Consider the following 18,780-nt stretch of genomic DNA (forward strand, 5'->3'; position numbering starts at 1 on the left):
ACCAGCAGTGGCTCGGCTGGGTCTGGCCCAAAACAGGCAGGAGCCAGCGTTTACCTTTGCCTCTAACAGGTAGTTTTAGCTCCCCGAAGCTCCGCTTAATCCCTGCCCTGTTCGTTCCTACCCCTGGCCTTTCCTAGCCCTCCTCGGCCGGCCCCTCCCCCCTCAGCCGGCCCGCCACCCATAGGCCCGCCCATGGCGTAGGGGCGCCGCCGGGCTGTGGTTCGTTCGCGGCAGGGTGAACCGCGCCGGTTCAGTCAGCTCGAGCCCGCCAACCGCCGCCGCCCTATGCGGGGGGATGTCGCGCTGCAAGGAAGGGCGGGCGAGCGCCGCCGCTACGTATGTGGTGGGGGTCGATGTGGGCAGCATAATGCTGCGCTGCCACGTCTACGACAAGACAGCCGAAGTCAGAGGTGTTAGCAGCAAGAAGGTGAATGAGGGAAAGCGGCCGGGGAGGGGGAGGAGGTTACTGTGGGTTGGGAGGAAGCTTAGCCCCACCCATTACCACATGCTATGGGAACCTTGTTCCTCTTCCCCTTCCGGGCGCCCTGTAACCCGCGCTCCCCCTCCCCCGGCAGCTTCTCGGAGATGGGGCTTTGCCGTCACCCCTTCCTTAGCCCCGCAGTGTGTGGGCCAGTCGCCGCCCCTCCACGGACAGACTGTGCCTCCCCCGCGGAGCGGGGCTCGACTTCCTGCGGCGGCTCAGACTCTGCCTCAGCCAGCTTCGTTCCTAGGATGCGGGGGCTCTGCCCCAGCAAACCCCAGCGCCCCCTGGCGCAGCCTGCCGCGCACGCACCTCCTCTGCCCGCTCCCACGGCTCGGCACTGCACAGTGGGAGGGGAAGGTTTACAGGGGATTCTCGGGTACAAAATGAAGGAAGCCGTTTGTAGCGTGTTCTAATGAGCCATTTCAGTGCGCCTTGTTCCAGTTGTTCTCGTGTCTTGTGGCAGCCCTTGCGTTTGCATGTATTTCATTCAGGTTTTTCCCAACCAGATTAAAATCGCTTTGCTTGCATAGAACGTGTTTTATTGTGGAGGATCCCCAGACGCTTCACAGATGTGTGATAGCACTAGCGAAACACAGCACGTTGTACAGGGGGAAGGGATGTTTTAGCCAAGGAAACCCTGGTAAAGCCTTCTCATACTAAGCGTGCTATATGGGGTGGCCAAATCGCAACTCCAGAGCTGCATGCGGCTCGCAGAGCCCCAAGTGCCCCCCCCTCCGCCTACTAGACTGGGGAGGAGCTCGGGGCTTCTGCCCTGTGTCAGGTGGTGGGGCTTCAGCACACGGGAGGTGCCTGCCAGGCTTGGGCACTTCAGCAGGAGTGGGGCTTCAGCCCCTAGCTCCAGTAGGGTCCTCCCCTGGGGCTGAAGCCCCGAGATCCCCCCGTCCCCCCCAGGGCAGAAGCCCCAACCACTGGCAGGTGGACCTCATAATGCAGAATCCCCAAAACTCCCCTCCCCACAACCCCACTATCACGCCACAGGGCAGAAGCCCTGGCATGCACACCCAGCTCTTGAGCTTCTGAAGATTATCATATGTGGCTTTGAGGGTAATTGAGTTTGGCCACCCTTGTGCTATATTCGTGCAGAGCAGACAGGTCTTTGGTTTATAAACTCTCATCCAGTTATCTTTTGCACTTCACATAAAAACCACATGCATATGAAACACATATTAAACTACATATTAAAATAAAACTTTTAAGCCAACCAGAAATCTACTAGGTCATCCTTAACCAAATGTAATTATATTCCCTCTGCTTGCTAGCAAAACCTACTTGTGCTCACTCACCTGTGCTATTTGCTTTTTTTGCTCAAACCAATCTAATCATTTAACTGCTCCTGAATTTTGTGCCACAAACAAACACACATTTGTGAATTGGCGTAAAGCAGTGTTTACCAAACTTGGGACGCTGCTTGTTCAGGGAAAGCCCCTGGCGGGCTGGGCCGGTTTGTTTACCTGCCGCGTCCGCAGGTTCGACCGATCACGGCTCCCACTGGCACTCAAACCCCAAGCCTGATGAGCCCCTGCACTCAGACCTCCACAACCAGACAACCAGCTGCACCCAGACTTTCACTCTAACGATGCCCCCCACTGTGCCCCACCCACCTTCACCTGGATCACCCCTGCAGAGTCCCATTCCCTTTGCATCGGAACCCGCAATGGGCCTCTGTGCATCCAGTTCCCCCCGTGAGCCACCCGCAGCCAGATTGCCACACACCTAGATCCCCCCACACTAAGCCCCTCCACAGTTGGATCCTGCCGGGCTTAGCCTGCTTGCCCCACACCTTGTTTGGGGGCCAGAGCTGGGCATGTGTGTGAGACTCTATCTGTCTCACTTGCTATCGTGGTGCGCACAGTATGGAGGGGCAGGACCTGGGGGTTTCTGGGGCAGGCCTGGCCCTTTCAGTGCGTCAGGGTCAGTTGCAGCCTCACCACCTAGTCCGTGTTCCGGGGACGGGGGAAGGCAACAGGGTGATCTCCCACCTCCATGCAGTCAGTGGCCTGTACTCCCCACTACCATGCTGGAGCCTCCACATTTAAAATATGCAGAATTTTGCAGAATTTTTAATTTTTTGGCATAGAATTCCTTCAGGAGTAATTGGTTGAAGATTGAGTATAGAAAATCCTGGCCTGCGGACTACTGTAATTTTCATCTTTTATATACTTTCTGTGTAGTTGTCACATCAAAATGTGGGCAGCCAGCCATGTTAGTTCTGGGGCAAGAGTGGACAAGGGTATCCTACTATGTTTGCCAGTGGATATACTGAAATACATTAATTTTGATGATGAAAAGATCCTTTCTTGGGAAGATGGAAGAGAGAAGTATGCACTTGTTGTAGAGAGATTGTTAGGAGCACTGGGTTGTTGTCTCAACTCTGAAGGTTATTTTTTTTAACTCATCTTGGGCAAGTTTTCTAGTGTTTTTCTCCCTCAGTTTAACTCTCTACGTTACGGGTATAATAATGCCTACATCAGAGTTGTGTTGCAAAGCTTAATGTTGGCAAAGTGGTTTGACCTCCTTTAATGAAATGTGCTACGTAACTGCAAAGTAGCATAATTAAATTATACTCTGAATTAGTGGCTACTGTTTAATATTTTCTTCACAGTAGAGTTTGAGTCTAGATATGTCATGATGAACATGACTGGGGTGCAGTATAAGTAGTTAAGTGAAATATTATATTGGTCACAGGAGCGGCTCAAAGATCAGCATTAGACATACAAACTGCGTATTGTTTCCTTTGAACATTCCTACACTTTGGATTCAAGAATCTCTTAGCCTTTTATATTTTTAATTTATTCTACCAATAATATACTGATAAAATTATCTCTTCTGTTTCTTTAGAACTTAACAGATTTGAAGTTCACCTTACTACTAATTCTAGCTGTCCTTGATGAGAAAAATGTATATTATGTTAGCTTTTTTGTTAGACTGGTTAGTATTAAAATTTTGTATAGACATTGGATTTTCTATTTAATGTTCAGTTTAACTCTTGATAGATTTTTTTTTGTGGTTTTCTTTAATACAAAATTGGCTAATACCCACTAAAAATAACTTTTGTTAGTCCTTAGAGAGAACTCTGCAGTCCAGCTCAAGGTGCTGAGCTGGTAGCTATATTCTAATGCAGTTAAAACATCTGTGACCCATCATACATGAAGAAACAGTTGGGTGGTAATTCAGTTAAACAGTTAGCATAAAAGCACTTTCATGTGTTTTGCAGTTGAAAATGGTGTGCTAAAGTTTGTTTTTAATTTTCCATGGTTATAATTCAGCAGCACTCTAGTGGGTTGTCAGTTCCTGTTTTAAGCCCACATCTATGCTACAAAAAGCCTATTTTTTGTGTGTTTTTTTAAAAGCTGGTTTAAGCAAACCTTGTAGATGTGTGTACGAGTCATTATAGGTTGGTTACAACTATCTTCAAATGCTTTTTTAAAAAAATGTTTGAGACTACTCTTGATGGTGCTGAATTAAGCAATTTTTGAAAATGTCTGTTTTTAGTGCAGACTGGGGCTGACTCACAAATAAGTTTGGTGATTTTTTTGTCTTCATACTCAATTGTGTACAAGACAGAATTGCCACAGAGGTTGGCAAAATGGGTTGTTTTTGCTTTCTAAACCCAGTACAAGATCAATACACATTGATTTATTGCAAGTTAGGATTGAGATACATCAGCGAAGGTGTTTGGGCTAGTTTGGAACAGCACTCAACTCAACATGCAATGCTGAGCTCAAAACAGTGTTGTAAGTTCTCATTTTGGAGAACATTACAGGAAAAAATACAGCTGGGACATTTCTCATGGCTTGTCTACACTGGCACTTACAGCACTGCAACTTTCTCGTTCAGGGGTTTGAAAAAACACACCCCTGAGCGCTGCAAGTTTCAGCGCTGTAATGTGCCAGTATAGACAGCGCACCAGCGCTGGAAGCTACGCCCCTTGTGGAGGTGGGTTTTTTAGAGCGCTGGGAGAGCTCTCTCCCAGTGCTATGCCGCAACTACACAAGCCACATTAAAGCGCTGCCGTGCTTTAACATTGCCAGTGAAGACATGCCCTCAGTATTTAAACCACTTGTTCATACTTGGGGTGTGGAGACTGTAGGAACCACTTTAGTATTTGGCAGGTACCATGCTTCTGAATTCGGTGACTGGAATCTGTATGTAGAAAGGAATCTGTATGTAGAAAGCAATGGGCAGTCTTTCTTTTAAGCTATACAGACCGTTAGAAAAGGTTCACAATTCAAAACTGACATAAGACTCAAGGTTTGTTACTTTCATCGTCTGGTAAGTAAAGGTTTTGGTTTGTCATTTTTATTTATTTCATGTGGCATGGTTTTTTTTCTCTTGTCAGTATACTAAAAACAAACAAACAAACCCCACAACCTTTCTTGTTCTTAGGCCATGAACAAGGTAGATTTAAAGACTATTTTTAATTGGATTTTTAAATTTAAATAAAATTTTTTGATAAAAATACATGTTCCTTTTAAAAAATAAACCTGTTTATATTTGAATTTTAAATTGACAATCTGTTAAGGCCTACATTTAGTATAATCTCTAGAATGATTTAAATTGAATAAAAAAATTTAAGCAGTACATGTTTGCTACTGAAGTTTGAAAGAAAGGCAAACCACTGAATTGGTGGAAGTCACTGGCTAAGTACCAGGAACCAGAGTTTGCTGAAGTTCTAAACAAGTTTTTGACAGCAGTAGCTTCTTCTGCAGATACAGAAACAGTTTTAAAATGTTATTTTTGTGCATTTTAAGTGAATTCCAATTTCTATCCAAATGAAGCTTGACACAAATCACATCAAAAAAATTAATCATCACCAGGTAAACTAAGGGTTGCACACTTTGTAGCATCATGCCAAACTCTTTGCATACACCAAGGGCTTCTTGCATTCCTCTGTTTCACCCCACAAGTTCTGTGTGCCAATTTTTTTATCTCCCTTACGTTCAGGGACTCGTGCATCTCCTCTCACCCCGTACCATTACAGAGGTTCTGTTTGCCTCCACTTCTCCCATGCCAGTGGCTGTGTGCCAATATGTCCCCCATTCCCCTTTGCCCTCAAACCCCGCATTTTCCCCTTCAGCCCATTTCAGGATCTTACATTCTCGCCCTACCAAGGGATCTGTGTGTGTCCTCTTCCCCCATGCCAGGGTCTTTCTGCCCCCCCATTCTGCCCCCATGCCAGGGCTTTGTATGTGCCCCCACTCCCCCCTCACCCCCCATGCAGGGGCTCTGTGTGGCCCCCATCCCAAGCTTCCCCATGCTTCCTTCCTCCTTGCTCAGTATGCCCCCTTTCCCTCATCATTATTATTTCTCTTCTTTCTGTCTGGGAGATAAGCCATTCAGGCAGGAGTGGCCCTAGCCAATTTGCTGGCCAGGGCAGAAATTCTCTTCAGTAACCCCACAATTGTCAGGGGGGTGGGAAATAAAATGGTCCAGCACCCCCTGGAAGTTGGTGCACCGGGCAACTGCCCTTCTCGCTCCCCCCCCCCCCCCCGCCCCTTGGAACCAGCCTGCATTCAGGCTATCAACTTGTTAAACTCTCTTGGGAGGATGATCTGAGATGATACGGGTATTGTTATGCTGGAAGGCGTTAATTGGTGTCAACCAGTTCTTTGATATATAGAGGATTACAGAGGTGCTTGAAGCTTTTAGATGGGAGGATCCACACTTCCACTATTACAGTTTTCTGATTTTTCCCTAAAATCAATAGGGTTCTGCCCATGGAGACCTGGCTCATTCCCAGAAATGTTGTATTTCATTGGATGTGGTGTTCAAAAGTCATCATGTTACAGACAAACAAATGCCATCAAGTTGAGATTAAGGCCTTGCAAATTTAGTCATTTACCAATTTCTAACCAAAAAAACCAAACAAACCTTAAAAAATTTAGAATTCAAATAAATGTACGTTAAACTGTATAGTTGTTTAAATAAATGTGTGCCGATACAGTGTATCCTGGTTAGCAAAAAGAAGTACCAATGTATACCAACAAATGAGAATAAACCTTTTTTTAGGAAAATAACTAAAAAGTAAAACTACTAAACAAAATTAAAATAATTGATTTTAATTATGGTTTCCTGCCTGTTGGCTTAAATCAGTCTAAAATATGGAATATTGTTATTTGCAGGGGAAAAATAGAAGATCCAAGGTAGCAGAATCAAAAAAAAATATACGAAGCATGTGTTATCTGCTTTTCCTAATTTTACATAGGAGTTGTAAAGTAACAACATAATTATGATAAAATCAATGAGCAGATGTTTAGAAATAAAAAATCCCTTTTAATATGTGTGGCTTTAAAAAAAATTGTTAAACTTGCAACAAATGTAAGTTTTTGACTTAAGACTCTACTTAAAGACTATAATTAAAGTCCTTTCTATACCTTCCTCCTTCTCAGTTATCTGAGCAGAATTTCCTTCCTGCTGGAGTGCAACAAAAACGAACTCTTTCTGCTTTGAGACTATTAACACAGTTCGGACAGGATTTTCTCCTGCCTAGCAAGACAATTTCTCAATTCCTTTAGAAAGTTTTACTTCTATGTGTTTTCCATTCGTTTTTGGATTACATATGTGTTTCTTCTGTAACTGATATAAAAGACAAGAAATGACGTATTAATTCTAAAGTATCAAAGCAATTGGAAAAATATTTGAAACACTTTTAGAAGAAAATAATATTAATATTATGTTCTTAAAATTGTAATAAAGTTGATAATATTTAAAAAAAAAAAAAAAAACCTAAATGAGCCTACTTGTTCCACTTCAGTGAGCAGGAAGGCCAGTTAAAGCTTTGGGGATGAACCCTTCTGTATTATGGGCTTATTAAAGGGAACATTTTAAATGTAAAGTGGTGAGATCCATCTCTAATATTCCTCCAGTGTGTCAATGGAGTTACAGTAGGGATGTATACTGGTGTACTGCAGGAGCCTGGACACTCATAGTATTGTTACTGTTCATAGTAATATTATACTTCTTGTAAACAGGTAGAAACACTTCATCCTCATCTTGGCTGGGTTGAACTAGATCCTGAAATTCTGTGGACTCAGGTCACAGATGTAATAAAAGAGGCAGTACAAGGTAATCATTCATGAAACCAAATAATAGTAGCTGATGTTAACGAAAATCATTTAATCTATTAGTTATTTTTGTACTTATGCAACGTCATCTGCTGAAAACATATTAATGTTGCTGAATAGGAAACTACAAAATACCTTAAGAACTGTCTGTCTACCTAATCCTGTAAACCCTTGGGCATTTAAATAACTTAATGCACAAAAATTTTCACATGAGCATGTGTTTACAGGGTTGGGCCCTTATTTAGTTATTTTAATGAAGCTTTCAGTAATAACTTACCAGAGAGGAACAAAATTCTCAAATTAGTTCTAATTTTGGTTCACTGTGTATAGTCCTTCAGTTTAAATGGGATTTCTTAACATATCCTTCGGGTGAAATTCAGCCTTTGGACATCTTGCATGTAAGTCTCTTTGAAATCAACCGGAGCTCCCTTCAGGGTATGTGAAGACAAAATTTTGTTTTCAAACATTTATATAATTTCTGGAACACTAATTTTAAACTTAAAATAAAATAACTTTGTTATTACGCAAAAGGTAGTCATAACAAAATTAGTAAGTCACTCAGCAAATATGAAATTCTACAATTAAATTAATTTTTTTTAAATGTAAAGGGACATTGTCAACTTAAAAATCGTATAGTAAACAAAGACATTTCTTACATTACTAATACCTATATTAAAATCCAGTTTGTATGTTGCTAGTCATGCTTTTTGTTCACTTTCTGTATTTTTAATTTTTTTTCTCGGCATAAAAAATTAAAATCAGTGATGTCAGTTGCATGTTCAGGTTATGAAAGTTGCAGTGTTTGGGTTTAAACTCTGAGGAAAAGTTTGTTTAAAACAGCTGTTTTCACTGGAATTTAGAAAAGAAAATTGTGGAGATATTTCTATTTTTAGAAGATTTTATAAAAGTATTCATTTACAAAATAGAAGTTTTAGACCACATTTAGTATGTTTGCTTTTAATTCTAGAAATATTCATTTTAAAGAGTTCTGCCTTATTGAGCTTGAATGATTATATGAAGTCCCTTTCTGTAGCTCAGAGATCACAAATTTATTTTTTTCTTAGACTTGTGAGCTCCACGGGGCAGGGATACTTTGTCTGGCTGAGTGCTTCTACAAACTAATAATATCAATAAGCCCTAAATTATCAGGGTGAAGCCTCTCCATTGTCCGTGCAACACAAAAGTGATTGTGTTTATTCATGAGACTTCCTTGCCTTTCATCTAGCCTATGTTATGCTCCCAAAGATATCTAGAACGTCCCTATTGAAAGTCTCATTACTTCTGCCATGCGGGCACAGTATCTGTCTTCCCCTCGTGATGCTTCCTGAATAAGCCTACAGGGATTGCCTAATAAAAATATAGGCAATGAAAGGGCCAGTGTGCAGATGTTGCTTTTGTAAAATCCAGGATTATATGTCCAACTATTTTGGAACAAATTGGTCTAGCTCTGCAGATTCGTGTTGTGTAGTTGGTTATTTCAGCAGTTATGTCACTTGTTTAGCTGTCCAATGAGTAAAAATCAGTATTTATTGCATTTGTTGAGTAATTTCCTAACTTTCCATAAGGTGTGTATTTATGTCATGTTATAATATTAGCATAAAAGTGATTTCTCAACTTTGAAAATATATTTTTACTTTTAGCTGCAGGACTACAAATGAATCAAATTGCTGGTCTTGGCATCTCAACACAGAGAGGAACTTTCATTACGTGGAACAAGTATGTACAGTGTGTGCAGGTTAAAATGAATGCACGTTGCAAAAGTGTATTGGTTTGCCCTATAAATTTAAGCACTTTACAGAACAAATAAAAAAAACCCTAAAGAGCTTACAATCTAACTTTACATGAGCACGGAGAGTGAAGATAACCTAGAGCAGAAAGGGAGGTGAGGCAAGGGCAGGACAAAAGTTACAGCAATAAAATCACACAGTTACTCAGTTTAGGAATGTATACAGCTTGGTGTTTCAAAAGTTTGTGTAGTGCATATACTGTGATTCACTTTCTGTAGGCAGTGTTCCTGACTGTTACCCAATTCTTCCAGAGAGTTAGAGAACAGAGTATGTGAAAGAACAATGGATGCATCTAGTATGTCATGAAGAGCCAAGTGGAAAACCTTCTTTAATTGTGGAAAACAGAACAGGAAAAATCACACTTCAGAAATAGCATTTGTTGAGAGGGTAACTCCTTAACAAAAAAACAAAACAAAAAAAACTATTGCTGCACAATCCAGGCATAGATATCGCTATTGGAGATGTTTGGGGTAAAAGTTGAGACACTGAGTCACAAGTGCATCCAATTTAGGCTTAATCATTTCAGACAGAATTATTGTCACTTTGTAGTGTCTGGCATACATTTATGCCAGACAAATAACAGATAAGATAGAATTGGTAAATGGGCCCAAATGACCACATTTTGGGGCCCTGAGAAGTTCTTCCACCTTCCATAATAGTCCTCGCCTTCTCTGATCTCTTAGTCTGGTCCTTCAGTCCCATTCTTCAGTTTCTACTCCCGTGTTTCTCCAGGTGGGGACCATGTTCTTTTATACAGTTCTACATTACAGAAGACTTAATCTTTATCCAATCAGCTTTTAGGATATCAACCTTTTGGATTTTAGGTAACCCATACATTACTGTTGCCAGCTTTGCCCGTTACTTTGGGGTATGCTCATTTATTAGTGTTACTCTTCTGGGGTGGGGGGTGTTCTGTACTTCTATCAATGTGTGCTTGTATCACTTGTGTTCTCATACAGAGCTCTACTTCTCCCTGCTGCAGTTCAAGGGAGAACACTAGATTTGTTTATGTGTAAACAAGGAAGTATACCAAAGTTGTTTTGTTCAGGCTAGACCATGGGAGCTGATCATTCCTGGATTTGGGTGGAGTTCCTTGGAGTGAGCTCACAATGCAATTAGGGAGCTTCACTATTTTGGATACCAATAAAGGATTTATTACTAGAATTGGTCTGATAACTACTGGGCTGGGTGTGTGCCGGCATGGGTTCATTAACATCTGGAGCAGAGATTCCTCATCATGCAGTGCTACCCTGCTTTTCTGGTCCCAGAGTTCCATGTGGTTCTTGCCTTGGAATCTCTGTTCTCCATTCTGTATGCTAATAGAGATGCCTCCTTGTCCCATCTTCAGTGCAAATGAGGCTAGGGGAATTTCCTTAATCCTGTCATCTTTATCCCAGGGGTTTAGGTGTGTCTCTCCCTGTCTTTTCATTGCTTTTTGTAAATCTTTCTTCTGATTGGTTTTGGTTCAAGCAGCGGCCAGAGGGTGGGGGAAAGGTCTTTTGTGAGTCAGACAGGCTGGGTACTGCACCCTGGTTCCCCAAGAACACAGAGCTGCTAGGTAACAAGTCCTCCCATTGATGTGGTGCTTGTGTTGAGCAAGTATCCCCCTCACATCCTTACTCGGTGATACCAGGTCTGATCTTCAATCCATTGCAGCCGTCACATCAGTCACTGGATCCAGCAAACCAGTAGAACCAGACCAATTGCTAGTATAATTTGGAAACCAATGATCACCACAATGGGGTGAAGCATGATATTTAAAAGACCTGTTGCACTGGGGCCCCACGCAAGCAAAGTCTCCCACCAGGACTGATGACCTGTGTTTTTTAACTGTAACTGCTAGCCTAGAGATCTCCTGGTTGTGGTGTTGAATCTCGAGTTTTCCATTCTCCCCCAAAGTTCGGAGCTTCTGCAGCTCAGTTTCTAAGGTGGGATGAGTTAATAGTCCCTTAATGGCAGTGAGACCCATTCCCAGTGAAATGAGGGAAAATCTCCTTGTAGAGCTCAGGATAGGCTTTCAAATGTTATACAGTCCAGACAGGCACAGAAAACTTAATATCACAACTAACAATAGTGGTTACATTACAGAAACAGCGATTAACGTAAGACACCATGGGTTAAATCCAGTGTCCATTAATCAGTACAATATTACCTCTTGTTCTTACACACACACACACACACACACACACACACACACGCTTTATCAACATAGATAAAAACAGACCCCTTTTCCTGGATAACATCGAAGGAACAGTGAGACTTACTCCCAGGTTGTGGGAAGAAGCATTCATCATGTTCCTCCAATGCTTGGTCTTCACAGATATATCCCAAACCTTCTTTTCTCCTACAGCCCTTTACATTTACTGTGTTCCACACATTATCTTTCTGCCAGGCCCAAGTGTTAGGATCTCTGGAATACATTACTGAGTTATCATTAATCTGTGATCCCAGTGGGACTACTGGGTGGATTACTCTAATTTCTTTGCCTACCACAGTTATCAGGAATAACTGCAAGCTTTGCTGGTGGTGATTGTGTGAAGCATTAACTAGTCTCCACCAGGGCCGGAGGACTAATTCTTCCTTCGTAACATGGGGCCGAATCAAGTTGATTGCCTCCATGGGACTTTGGCCTGCTATGGCTTGCCTAATCATTCCCATGATTATGTTCTGGGTGAGAGCCTGAGCTCACACGCTTAGGTCAATGAAAAAAGAAAAGGAGTACTTGTGGCACCTTGGAGACTAACAAATTTATTTGAGCATAAGCTTTTGTGAGCTACAGCTCACTTCAACATTATTCTGGAGGGACTGTACACCAGACATCCTTAACTCTTAATCTTTTTCTATGAGTCTTTCTCACCCAGGAAATACCTTACTTATTAACTGCTGTTCCTCACTTAACTGTTTCAAAGATACTGTTGGTGGGGTTCCCATCTTTCCTATATTTTCAGTGGCATATGATAGTTTATTAGCCAGAACTTCTATGTTTGCGGCATCAACTAAAGTGATTCCTGTTCCTACAGGTGCAATCCAATCACTAAAATCTATTTACATGGTCAGCCCCTTACTACATTCTTATCCATTCATCCCAATCCTTATGGCTAGTTCCAATCAAGGGAGCTCATACAGGTGCTATGTGAGAGATATTCATGCCTTCTAAGTGGATTTGAACCTCCTTCAGAGAAGTCTGAGGTTGAAGAACCAAATGTTCTTGTTGATCCAATTTCAACACATGGGTTCCTGAAACTGGTGTTCTTAATCGTCGGAGGGGAGCGAGGTTTGTGATCAGAGGGTCAAAATTTAAAACTGTTTGTTGTTGTTGTTGGCCCAGTTCCATTCTGTACAATCCGAGCTCATGGAATCACTCTAAAAGGGCAATGTGCCCATAGAATTTAAACCAAATTGTTGGCATGAGCTTGTCACAAGGTGTGCCCTTTAATGGAACTACCCAGTCTGGGGGACCTTGCTGAATCAAGTCATGTCCAGCCGATGTCCAGTTCAGTTCAGCAGTTCCCAGTTTACAAGGACCCGTGTGATATTCTTGCTTGCTGATGTGATCAGAGACAGCTGCAGTTCATCTCCGGGTAACGGAGGTGTCTAGGTTCCAACGACAGTGATGACACGTAGGGGGGGCATGGTTGCTCCCCAAAGAGCGGAGAAAACCAGGACTATCCTGCACCTTCTGCCACCTGGGAGGCTATCATTGGTTGCGTTTGATGGTGTATGACCCTCTCGAGACCACAGTGGCTTACAGAAGAATGTGACGGAGTCTGGTGTGGTCTTAGTTTCATAACAAAACTTGAGTGACTCCCCAGTGGCACTCTGCAAGCAATTGGCAATGCTTTCCCAAGGGCAACCCGAGGAGTTGCCGACAGCGTAGAACTGGTAGTGACACTGCAGTTAGGTAAAGGGGGTTGCTTCCATTCCCATAGAATCCATTCATGTGGCACAGCAATTTTACTTCCTGGGCTCCAGCTGGCAAGCACCTCCAGAGGTTCAGAGGAATCACAGGTTCAGCATAGACCCTGGACAGCATCAGACTCTAGACATCTATGAACAGCAGAGTGCTGGTGCAACAGTGGGATGTCATGGCTCGTGTTCGGGACCTGTGAGGGGGCAGAGAAGAGAGAACAAACTTCTACACTCTCCCCGTATGTACTGGGAGAGTCTGGGACCAGTATTGCAGGGTGAGCATGAAGCGGTGACCTATGTGAGGGTGGCCATAATAAGTTGAGGACTTCTCTGGCCTTTTCCTGCCTCAATGTCGTGTGACAAGCCCGCCCGACGTGTATTTTCCAAAGGGGGGAGGGATAGCTCAGTGGTTTAAGCATTGGCCTGGGTTGTGAGTTCAATCCTTGAGAGGGCCATTTAGGGATCTGGGGCAAAAATTGGGGATTGGTCCTACTTTGAGCAGGGAGTTGGACTAGATGACCTCCTGAGGTCCCTTCCAACCCTGATATTCTATGACAGGAAGAGACACACCTAAATCCCTGAGATAAGGATGACAGGATTAAGGAAACTCCCCTTGCCTCATTTGCATCAAAGATGGGACAAGGAGGCATCTCCATTAGCATACAGAATAGAGAACAGAGATTCCAAGGCAAGAACTGCACAGAACTCTGGGACCAGAAAAGCAGGGAAGCACTGCATGATGGGGATCTCTGCTCCAGATGTGGCAGTTCTCCCGATCCACAGACAACTTCTCATCATGGCGAACCATCATTTTCAGTACATGGTCCTTCCTTTCAGTCTGTCTTCTTCCCCCCTGGGTTTTTATCAAATGTATGGTCATGGTGGTGGTCTACCTCAGGAAGAAGGGAATTCATATGTTCCCATATGTGGATAACGGCTACTAAGTGGCAGGTCCAGAGAAGAAGTCATGTCTCTCATACACATTTTACTGTGCTTACTTGACTATCTAGGTCAAGTAAGGACCATTTGTGGTATTATGTAACATTACAAAAATTAATCAGGTATCATGTTCTGAGCATTAGTTGATAACACAGTACTATCAATCAAGAGTCACAATTTAACTTTGTAAGGACTGCATGTTTGACATGCCTGTTTTCAAAGTATGATTTAAAAAATGGTGATTTTTAAACATTTTCTTAAATATATATCTACATAATTGCTTTAGGTTTATCATATTTAGTATCATTGTGTTTGTGGGAGAAAGAGCTTTTGAATGATACACAGCTCAATCCATTTCCAGCAATATTATTTATTATCAAAATTTCCATCAACGGGAGGATCTGGAGTTGGGAACTGGGGAGGGGAGGCAGTGAATCCTCCTGCCATGGCCCAAAGGGTGACCACATTGAAATGATGATTCTGTAGATTTTTATGAATCAAAACACTTTTTTATCACTACGTTGCCCCTGGAATAAGATTTTTATTACATTATGCTCCCAAACTTTTATGTGTTTAAAGACTCTTATTTTCCTTTGTTACATTGCTCACATCAGGGAAATGGAAAAAATAATTACGCTTATTCCCTGGTTTTGTTTTCCTGATGATAAAACTCACCTCAGTTTCTCCAGGCTGAAGGCCAGATATTGGAGGTTTGCTATAACATGAGTGCAATTAAGGTGGATAAAAACCAATTTTTAAATTAAAAAAATCACAACATTTTTATTTAGATATTGCTAGTTTTTTACTCTCTTCCCATAGTCTTAAGTTATTGAACTTGATGTTTAGTACTTGTTTCTTTAATTAGTTTCCTAATTGTTAGTAGAATTTCAGATTTTACATACTAAGATGTTTAACTTAAAATGTTCATTTGTGTTGAAAAGGACAAATCCAGAGCCTCATTAACATCCTTACTGTGAGAACAACACAAACTGAAACACAAAGTTGATAAGCAAATAGCTCGTACTGTATTTACAACCAAAATCTGATTGTTATATTGTTATATTATTGTTATATTATTATATTATAAATCTTCTGATATATTGAACTTCCACAAGTCCAAAAGTGGAAATACTTTGACCAGGCTGTTCTCCACCATAATATGCAGTTTGAAGCCAATAAGACACATGTTCCTAAGTTACTTAGGTGCTTTTGAAAATATCACCTGTAGATGTCTAAATGTAGGCTTATGAGCCTAACTTCGGGCCCCTATTTTTGAAAATTGTTACCTTTGTATTAAAAAGTTCACAATAACAGTGTGTGACAGGGTCCCTGCGGTGAGCCTGGACTGGGGGATTCCTGAGCTCTCCAAACCCACCAACTTGGGATGCCTCTCACTGTGATACTGATGTGAAGCTACAAACCTCTGGCAGGTACTGCACGTATACAGCCATTCAAAGGCAGGGATGCACCCAATTGAGTTAAATGAACGATCTCTTAGCCTCTCATGAACCATCAGTAGAGAGGCTCCAGCAAATTCCCTCCAGTTCCACAGTCTTGCAGCCCAGATCTGTACCATTTTGTATTGGTTAGCAGCCTGACTTCTTCATAGGAAAGAGGAAATGCACTAGCTTTTGTAACCTGAGTAGATTTCCCAAGCACTTTAGACAAATTCATTGGAAGAATAAAACATTAAAATAAGTTTTAACTACAGAAAGATAGATTTTAAGTGATAAATGGTAGGCATAAAGGTCAGAGATAGTTACTTTAAGAAAATAAAAAGTAGATATGCATTCTAAATCCTAAACTTTTAATCTAGGAAAGAGTTGAACTGAACAGCTTTGCTCACCCTGACAGATGTTACAAGCAGATTTACAGTTCCTCAATACACAGGCTGGACCCCATTTCAGCCTGGGACCTAACTCCTTCCAGTTGAAAGTCTTTAGTCCTTCAGACATTCTTCCAGGTGTAGAGTTGGGCAGGGAGAGAAGCCAGGGGATGATGTCATTGTTTCTTTTTTTATACCTTCTCCTAGCTGCTTAAAAGTTCCCTGCTGTGATGTCGTGTGCAGGCATCCCCTTTTGGTCAGGCAGTCTCCATTGTCTACATGCTCTCTCTGAGAAGTCTCTGGGATGGCCATTGGGAAAGTGGATTCCCTTTTAATAGGCCATCAGCACATGTCTGAAAGGCTGGGTGTGGGCATCTCCCAACCACACACAATATTTCAGTAACACATATTACAATATTTCATAACTTCACATACAGTGATAATGTATACAATCCAACAGGATATTAATGTTCAACAGATCAAGACTCTTCAAATGATACCTTACAAGGCACACATTGTACAAAACATATAATCCTATTACAGTGATGAATATGGGGGTTCCAGGGTGCTACTTTGAGGTAATGAGTGTCACACAGTGTTAAAGTATTGAAAGCAGTAATAACTTTTTATTAGTACTGAAGCAAATTTGTTTTGAAGTGACAAACATTTTATGCCACTTAAGAGAAAATATTTTAATAAAAGCTACAATTTTTTAGCCCCTGATGCTGCAAACACTTGTGCACATGCTTAACTTGAAACACGAGTAGTCACTTTGAAGTTAATACAGTAAAAGCTTTTTTTATCCAGCATGTTGGGAGAATGGGGGGTGCTGGTAAGTGAAAAATTCCAGTTAACTGAGAGTGAGGGAGTTTGGGTGCAGGGCTGGGTGTTGGGGTGTGGGAGGGGATGCGGGGGTCCAGGCTCTGGGAGGGAGTTTGGGTGCAGGAGGGGGATCAGGGTTGGGGTGTGGGAGGGGTTTTGGGGTGCTGGATCCAGAGGCACTCACCTCAGGCGGCTCCCTGCAAACAGTGATCTGTCCTTGCTGTTCCTAGGTGGAGGCGTGGCAGGAGGCTCTGTGCGCTGCCCCTTCCCCGAGCCCTGGATCTGTGGCCAATGGGAGTTGTGGGGACGGCATCTGTGAGCAGAAGCAATGCACAGAGCTGCCTAGACATGCCTCCTCCTAGGAACAGCAGGAACAGGTCACCACTTGTGGAATAGCAGGGACAATTCACCCGAGGTGAGTGCCCCAGATCCAGTATCCCGAAACCCCTCCTGCACTCCAACCCCCTACCCCAAACCCCCTCCTGCACCCAAACTCCCTCCCAAACCCGCACCCCCTCCTGCACCTCAAGCTCCAGACCTGCAGGAGCTTGAGGTGCAGGTTCCTCCCACACGCTGAACCCCTTTTGGATGTTCCTCCGCCTAGGAGCAGCAGGGACATGTTGCCACTTCCAGGGAGCCACATGGAGCCAGGTAGGGAACCTGCTGGCCCCATGCCAACTCGGCTATAAACCGGAACTTTCCATGAAGATTAGAAATGCCGGTTTATAGAGCTTTCTGGTTGGTACAGGGCCAGATAGCACAGCTTTTACTGTAGAACTATTCAGGTTAGTAAATTTACATACTATTTAAGTGTTTGCAAGAATCAGAACATTAGTTCTCAGTATTCTGGTTTTTTGCTTGTAGCAGTCTTGTAAACTGCAAATAAAAGACCCTACCAGTAGATGCTTTTAAAAAAATCAGCATTCATAATTTAGTTAGTTAAAAAATAATCTAAAGTTGCAATAACAAAATATTTAAAATTAGTTTGGTTAAGCCATAATCTGATTTTAATCAATTAATTTTAAAAAATGAGATGATTTAAATTTATTTGATTTAAAGTGCTCTGTGCTGGGTGCAACTTGATTGATGATTTGAATTTTGACCAAAGAATTTGAGTCACATACATGCTCTTATTTTGCCTTCTGGAATCCTGTATTTCATTGTTTCCTTTTACTCCCCCATCTGTCCATCTATATCTGTTGTCTTGTCTCATGGGTCTAGTCTACACTAGGAAATTAGGTTGGTATAACTATGTCACTTGGGTCTGGAAAATCCACACTCCTGTTTAACTACATCGCTCGGCTCTAACCCCATTGACCTAGCTACTGCCTCTTGGGGAGGTGGATTATCTATGCCTACAGGAGAACCCTTCCCTTTGGTATGGATAACATCATCACTGAAGCTCTGCAGTGGCACAGCTGCAGCATTTTAAGTGTAGACAAGATCTTGGATTGTAAACTCTTTGGGGCAAGGACTATCTCTTTTTTTTTTAATTATTATTCTGTGTTTGCACAGCACTTAACAATGGGGTCCTGGTCCTGGGGCTTCTAGGCACTATGATAATATGTTGAACCTGATTTTTATAATCGGACGCCTTTGGAAGAAGGTGTAAATCCAATACAGTCTTGTATTTTCTTAAATCTGTGAGGGAGAAGTTTTAAATGTTACTCAATCAGCTTATTTTGTTCATTATTATGGGACAGCATCATGATCAGATGCTGTGGATTTTTATTTTAAGCTAGAGCAGTTTGTTTCTCATCTGTTTTTATTGCGTCTGGTCTGTCCTTCTCTTCACTCTTTGTTCCCATTTTCTCACTTTTTGCACCCATGGTACTCAAAGTTGACTGGCATTTGACAGATTTGTACAAGTCAAATCTCCAACATGGCTTTCAAGTACAGTTAGCGTATATGGTAGGCAGGGGGAGAAAC

The 18,780-nt window shown here is 42.3% G+C and overlaps 1 protein-coding gene across 1 annotated transcript in view; it reads left to right on the plus strand.

Annotated features, from left to right (window-relative positions):
* Positions 1-229: 229 nt before the first annotated feature.
* GK5 (glycerol kinase 5) overlaps positions 230-18,780 on the plus strand; it is an 82,980-nt gene continuing 64,429 nt past the window's right edge. The window contains exons 1-3 of the mRNA XM_074963838.1: positions 230-427; positions 7,477-7,570; positions 9,210-9,285. Of these exons, the coding sequence (XP_074819939.1) occupies positions 296-427; positions 7,477-7,570; positions 9,210-9,285 (302 nt within the window). The 5' untranslated portion in view covers positions 230-295. The remainder of the gene's footprint in view (positions 428-7,476; positions 7,571-9,209; positions 9,286-18,780) is intronic.

This window comes from Natator depressus, chromosome 9, assembly GCF_965152275.1.
Source record: "Natator depressus isolate rNatDep1 chromosome 9, rNatDep2.hap1, whole genome shotgun sequence".
In the NCBI taxonomy this organism is placed as follows: Eukaryota; Metazoa; Chordata; order Testudines; family Cheloniidae; genus Natator; species Natator depressus.